This window comes from Physeter macrocephalus, chromosome 17 (assembly GCF_002837175.3).
Source record: "Physeter macrocephalus isolate SW-GA chromosome 17, ASM283717v5, whole genome shotgun sequence".
Taxonomy (NCBI): domain Eukaryota; kingdom Metazoa; phylum Chordata; class Mammalia; order Artiodactyla; family Physeteridae; genus Physeter; species Physeter macrocephalus.
In genome coordinates, this window is record NC_041230.1 from 9,785,994 (window position 1) to 9,793,412 (window position 7,419).

At 43.6% G+C, this 7,419-nt stretch overlaps 1 protein-coding gene across 1 annotated transcript; it reads left to right on the forward strand.

Annotated features, from left to right (window-relative positions):
- Window positions 1-1,919: 1,919 nt before the first annotated feature.
- KRTAP25-1 (keratin associated protein 25-1) lies at window positions 1,920-2,433 on the forward strand. The gene is made up of 2 exons (XM_028478314.1): window positions 1,920-1,982; window positions 2,071-2,433. Exons 1-2 carry the CDS (start codon window positions 1,920-1,922, stop codon window positions 2,431-2,433), a joined length of 426 nt encoding a protein of 141 aa, XP_028334115.1.
- Window positions 2,434-7,419: the final 4,986 nt, after the last annotated feature.

Consider the following 7,419-nt stretch of genomic DNA (forward strand, 5'->3'; position numbering starts at 1 on the left):
TGAATCGACAATTTCCTCTTTATAATAAAAAGCTTTAGAAAACAGAAGGGCACAAGATGGAATTTAACAGATACCTACCTGAAAATGTCACTCAGTTCCAAAAATAAATAAAATATAGAGAATTTGAATAACATAATCAGCCTGCCTGATTTGATAGGTTTGAGGGAATAATTTTAAACTGTGAAAAAAAAATTTTTAAATTAACCTATGCATTTTGCTAGATTTTGCTTAGGACAATAGAAGGAACATAGCATTGGACTTCCCTGGTGGTGCAGTGGTTAAGAATCCGCCTGCCAATGCAGGGGACACAGGTTCGAGCCCTGGTCCGGAAAGATCCCACATGCCGCGGAGCAACTAACGCTGTGCACCACAACTACTGAGCCCGCGTGCCTAGAGCCCGTGCTCTGCAACAAGAGAAGCCGCAGCGATGAGAAGCCCGCGCACCGCAACGAAGAGTAGTCCCCGCTCTCCGCAAAATACTGATATGCATCAGTATTTTGTTCCTTTTTACTGACAAATAATATTCCATTGTACCGATATATCATATTTTTAATTCATTCTTTGGTTGGTGGACATTTTGATGTTTCCACTTTTTGGCTATTATCAATAATACTGCTATGGAATTCGTGTACAAGTTTTTATGTGGACATATGTTTTCATTTCTTTTGAGTATATACTTAGGAGTGGGATTGTTGGATCACATAGTAACTCTTTTGAGGAACTACCAGACTGTTTTCCACAGTGACTGTATCATTTTACATTCCTATAAGCAATGCATGAGGGTTTCAAGTTCTCCACATTTTAACAGTTATTACTGTGTCTTTTTATTATTATTATTATAGCTATCCTAGTGGGTGTGAAGAGGTATCTCATCGAGTAGAGATGAGTGATATCAGCTAAGGCACTTCTCTACACCAATCATTCTAACAACTGCTGGGGAGGTGAGAGAAGCCATCCTAGATGATCCAAACCCAGCCAAGCTGGTCCAGACCAGAAGAACCATCAGCCAACTTACAATATCATGAGAAGTCATGAAGACTTGTTTTGTTGTTGTTATTGGACATGCCCCATGGCTTGCAGGATCTTAGTTCCCCACCAGGGATTGAACCCGCACCCTCAGCAGTGAAAGCACAGAGTCCTAACCACTGGACTGCCAGGGAATTCGCAAGACTTGTTGTTTTAAGTCATTAAGTTTTGGGGTGGTTTCCTATATATCAAAAACACTTTCTCTCAGGTATACAATTGTCCATACATCCCCTCTATATCCTAGCATTCCCTACCCAGAAAAAAAGACTGAGGAAGCTGCCATATTGGATAGAAGTTTGGACTGGGATACTTGTGTTGCAGGAGGGCTGGATGGATTGATGCTCCCTGGAGCTACTGTACCCACCCATCACTCCTCATGCACTGGTTCCTCAGGGACTGCTTCTAATTTATTTTTATTTTATTTATTTTTGGCTGCGTTGGGTCTTCATTGCCGTGCACGGGCTTTCTCTAGTTGCAGCGAGCGGGAGCTACTCTTCGTTGCAGTGCGTGGTCTTCTCATTGCGGTGGCTTCTCTTGTTGTGAAGCAGGGGCTCTCGGTGCACGGCCTTCAGTAGTTGTGGTACACGGGCTCAGCAGTTGTGGCTCGTGGGCTCTAGAGTGCAGGCTCAGTAGTTGTGGTGCACACGCTTAGTTGCTCCACGGCATGTGGGATCTTCCCAGACCAGGGCTTGAACCCATATCCCCTGTATTGGCAGGCGGATTCTTAACCACTGAGCCACCAGGGAAGCCCTCTGGGACTGCTTCTAAAGATGGGCACCACTGGGTGAATCCTGGAGCTATGTCTGGGGAAATCATTCCATAACATAGTCTTGTCAAAATAATTTATTTGACCTCATCCACTACTCTCTACTTTACTGGTGTGAACTGTGGTGATGCTCTTGGTTTGCCCAGCCAAAACAGAACTTGGCTTCTGGTCAGCTTCGCAGAGACATGTGGTAAACCTTCCAGCTACCAACCATCCAGCTGTGTGCCCCAAACCTATGAAATTTCGTGCTACCCTTCCACTACTTACTGTGTCTCCAGGCCCTGAAGAGCAACTGTTTTTTTCCCCATCAGTTCTCATGTCTCCAGTTCTGTCAACCGTCAATATATAATAGACCTCAGAACTATATGTCCAGTAGTTGCCTCCCCCAGAAACACCTGACTTACGGCTGCAAGCTGCAGAACATCATCTCTTGTGGGTATAAACCACTGAACTTTGCGTCCATCACCTGCCACCCTTTGAAATATCTCTCCTACGACTGTCAACCTCTAGGTTATGAGTCCAGCAGCTTCGGACCCCTGGACTTTGTATCTAATAGTGTTCAACCTGTTCCTTACATACATGGCAGTTTCCAACCAGCTTTTTCTTCCTTTGGGACTTGGCAATCTCCATTTATTAGATGATGCTGAATTGTCATCCAAGCATCTTGTCAGATAGCTTTGTGTCATTTTTAGATTAATAAATTGTTCTTAGGTAAATGGATAATTGTGCTTTTAGTTCAGTTACTGTTTTAACCAATACTCTTTTACTTGATCAGATTCTAAGTGATTTTAATTGTTGGTTTGTTCACTAGAGTATTTTTTGCTATCAGGTTTTTTGATTTCTATGCCATTAACATGTTCTCTTAAGCAGAAAGAAAAGTTTTCTTGGTTATCTCTAAACAAACTTGCTTTGAATGATTTTAAAAAATAATGGATTTGGTCCAGGTTTTTAAGAAATGGTAATTCAGAGCACCATTTTTCAGGTCTTTTATTTCTTTATTTCAATGTAATCTTCATCTCTGTCCTCTGGAAGTAGTTATGAAGCAAAGCAGGAACTACTTAAATGTCCAACATTAAGGAATTCGTTGGTACAATTTTAGCACCCAAACAATGATATGTTGCCTAATAAAGTACTGCAGTACAAAATGTTTGAATGATGGGGGCAAGCCTGTCCAATGTGCATCACATATGATCTGGGAATCTGTACTGCAAAGTGATGACATTGTTGGTGCCTGGCTCAGTGGAATAACGGATATTTTTTTCTGTAATTTTACTTGTTTTATTATCTCTTTTTGTGTAATAAACAGACATTGTTTTGTAACTACAAAATAAAAAGAAATACATTTTACAAAAATACTTTTGTTGGAATTTTAAATTGATCCAACTGATTTCACATTTTCTGATGTCACAATTCCTCACTGACTTTTTAGTCAATTCCTTTTTCTAATGCTTTTCAGTGAGGAGATAAAACAGTAAGGAGTGAAGTCTTTTAGTTAAAAGTGGTTGAGTATTTCAAGAAAGAGTAAGTTTATCAGAGAGTAGAAAGCAGCAGAAAATCTTTCAAAATAAGTAATAAAAATATTTATTTGGATTTAGCAATATTGAGTTAATTGTTGTAGTTTTTAAATATTCAAACAACAGAAAGTATATAAATTAGAAAAGAGACTTCCCCTACTCATTCCTTCTCTACTGAAGTGACCAAAGTTGCCATTTTCAGGTGTTCTTCCAGATTTCTCTGTACACTGAATGTATGTATAAAGATCATCTATTTTTTTGACTTCTTAAATTTATTTATTTATTTTATTTATTTTTGGCCGTGTTGAGTCTTCGTTGCTGTGTGTGGGCTTTCTCTAGTTGTGGTGAGTGGGGGCTACTCTTCGTTGTGGTGCGCGGGCTTCTCATTGCAGTGGTTTCTCTTGTTGCGGAGCAGGGCTCTAGGCGCATGGGCTTCAGTAGTTGCAGCGCACAGGCTCAGTAGTTGTGGCGCACGGGCTTAGTTGCTCCACGGCATGTGGGATCTTCCCGGACCAGGGATCGAACCCGTGTCCCCTGCATTGGCAGGTGGATTCTCAACCACTGTGCCACCAGGGAAGCCCCAAGATAATCTATTTTGTATAGAAATGGGATCATGCTATACATATTGTTCTGCTATTTCCCCTTTTCACTTGAATACAATTCCTCTACTTCATTTTATGTCAGCTATAGAGATTTAACTCCTTCTTTTTAATGTTGAATTATTATCTAACTGTCCACTAGTCACACTGGCTAACAAGCATTTGAAATGTGACTAGTTTGACTAAGGAACTACATATTAAAATTTTATTTAATTGAAATGATTTTAAATAGCCACAAATAGCGACCATGTTGTTCAGCTTAGACTAACAATTCCTCAAAGGATAAACATTGAGGTTAATTTCAGTTCTGCAGTATTACAGACATGGCTTCAGTAAGCATTAGTGTACCCACATCTTTTTCTTTCAAGTCAGCATTTTTGTAGCTAGAATCTTATATGTAAAAATGCTGGTTGATTAAGGGTTTGCTTTCAGACATTGTGGTAGATACTACCCAGTTCAATTGTAAAAAGACTGTAGTCATTACCAACAGCTACCTATGAGCGTTCTCATTCCCCCACATTCTCAACAATACTGTCTACTATCAACATTTGTTTTTGATATTTGTTAAATTAAAACATGGTAAGTCATAAGTTTCCATTATCAATTAATTGACTCAGCTCACAATGATAAGCTTAACCAAAAGACGGTGCTGGAGGGACACTGCAGGAGGAGGAGGTAGGACTTTGGAAGCTTCCCCATCCCCAGATCAATAAAACAATAAATCAGGCCCTCATTTGTAGTAACTGCCAATTCCCATGGTGTAAACAGTCCTGTCACCGCCAGTTTCTAGCTGCCAATGTGGTATCACTGAAGGTGGAGTTGGGAAGAGATGTGATACACCACGATATAATTATTTCCGCCCTACAGACACAATTGACATAATCTCAATAGCATAGATAATAGTTAGGAAGTGATGTGTTGGGTATTTATTACCTTAGTTTCCTAAACGCATTTATCATAAGTCTACATAACTTTTAAACACAATCAGCCCTCCATATCATGGGTTCAGCATCCGTGGATTCAACCGTTAATCAAAAATATTTTTTTTAAAAAATCCCAAAAAGTTCCAAAAAGCAAAACTTGAATTTGCTGCATGACAGCAACTATTTACATAGTATTAGGTATTAGGTACGTAATACCTAATACAAATAATCTACAGATGACTTAATATAGAGAGAAGGATATGCATAGGTCACATGCAAATACTATGGCAATTTTTTTGTTGTTGTTTTTTGGCGGTACGCGGGCCTCTCACTGTTGTGGCCTCTCCCGTTGCGGAGCACAGGCTCCGGATGCGCAGGCTCAGCGGCCATGGCTCACGGGCCCAGCCGCTCCGCGGCATGTGGGATCTTCCTGGACCGGGGCACGAACCCGTGTCCCCTGCATCGGCAGGCGAACTCTCAACCACTGCGCCACCAAGGAAGCCCTACTATGGCATTTTATAAAAGGGACTCCGGCATCCTCAGCACTATCCACAGTGAGTCCTGGAAGCAAACACCAGCAGATACTGGGGGACTACTGTAATGGTTGTGTAAACACGTCGCAAATTTTCTGAGAATCTAACCGTAGGGGCCGGCTCCGGAACACTGCTACATCCATCGACAGCCATTCAGTCTGTCCCACGACTGTCACAGTAACACAGAGTCACACACACACACCCCACCTTCTGTGTCCCCAGTGCGGCTCCAGGAGCTGGCGCACCTCAGGGACCATCAGCCTACACTGGGCCTTCCGGAGCGCAAAGATATTCAGGAACAAACGTAGTCAGGCACGTGCTACTCCTGGGGACTCACCCTAGAATCCCACGCCCAAGACGTCACTCACACACGGCTGGCGCGAGCTGGCGCCTGCGCACTGCGAGCACCGACTACAACTCCCAGAAACCTCCGGGGCGGAGACGCCCCCAGGCCCTTGGGTTTCCGATGTCTCCTGCTTTTCCGGCTCTGGACTACATTTCCCACAGTCCACTGGGCCCCAATGACCGTGGGTCTCCCAAGTCCGCCTAGAGCTTCCTCGTGGTTCTTGGGCTTCGCGTGTGAGCAGGTTCGGTGTAAAGAGAAATCGTTGCGGGGCGTGGAGGGGAGGGCTTTGAGAACTCCGACACCAGCGGGCGGTGGGGATGGACGGAGGGAAACGCTCCAGGTAAACGCGAGCTGTGACGGAGGTGATGGTGTGACAGACAAGAGGGGAGGGGTCGTCAAAACAGGTGAGGGTGTCTCCAGGCTGCGTGTGATGGAGAGTCAAGTATGCGACAGCGCTGGAGTGTGCTTCAGTGACGGTGAGAGACAGACGTGGTGTAGGGGTTGTGTGTGAACACTGTGCGCGTGGTAGAGCCAAGGATACGTCACGCTGCGTGAAAGGTGATATTGCATTTGCATGACTGTGCACATGACGGGGCTGAGATATCCTGTGACAGATGGAATGGGGTGTGTGTGTGTGTGTGTAAGTGGGCATCTGTGCACACGAAATGGCCAGTGTATGTCTCTGTGACTGCCTGTAAAATACGTTGTATGCGTTTATCTGGTGACCATAACGGAGCTGGAGTGTTTCTCCGCGGCCGTGTGACAGACTATACGTGTGTGTGCACCAGAGAGAAGAGAGATTGCAGTTTGTGTATGACAGGATCAGGATGAATCTGTGGCTGTGGTGGAAGTGTGTTTTTGTGTGTATCATGACAGGGCAAGGGTGTAAATGTGTTGTGTGGTTGTGACAGGTCTGGGGTGTATCAGTGATTGTGTGATACGTATGTATGTATGACCATCTATGCGTGTGACACGTCAGCATATATTTCTGTCACTATGTGTGACACGCATTGTGTATGTTTGTTGGGTGGGTTTTTTTTTTTTTTTTTTTTTGCGGTACGCGGGCCTCCCTATGTTGTGGCCTCTCCCGTTGCGGAGCACAGGCTCCAGACGCGCAGGCTCAGCGGCCATGGCTCACGGGCCCAGCCGCTCCGCGGCATGTGGGATCCTCCCAGACCGGGACACGAACCCGGTTCCCCTGCATCGGCAGGCGGACGCGCAACCACTGCGCCACCAGGGAAGCCCTGGGTAGGTTGTTTTTTGAGTGAGTTCTTTAGTATGATGTTTGCTCTTTTTAAAAAAACACTCTTAATCCAAAGAAATAAGTTCATTTCAATTATTAGTTTGCTATGAGTTTTCATTATTATTATGAATTTCTGTTGATTTTTTATCAAATGTCTTTTCTGTATCTACAAATATGACCGTAAAATTTTTCCTCCTAATTTTGATAACACGGTAGAATACATGTTTTTGGTACATGGTAGAATACATAGATTTTTTAAAATTTTAAACCAACCTTACATTTTTGGAAGAAACCAACTAGGGCATGACGTAAGATCTTTTTTGTAAGTTGCTGTCTACCTTTTTATTTTATTTATTTATTTTTTTTGCGGTATGCGGGCCTCTCACTGTTGTGGCCTCTCCCGTTGTGGAGCACAGGCTCCGGACGCGCAGGCTCAGCGGCCATGGCTCACGGGCCCAGCCGCTCCGCG

Coding starts and splice junctions, on each gene's coding strand:
- KRTAP25-1 (XM_028478314.1), top strand. CDS start 1,920: ATGCTCTTGGTTTGCCCAGCCAAAACAGAACTTGGCTTCTGGTCAGCT. Junction 1,983..2,070: donor CAGCTTCGCAGAGACATGTG/GTAAACCTTCCA, acceptor CTGTGTCTCCAG/GCCCTGAAGAGCAACTGTTT.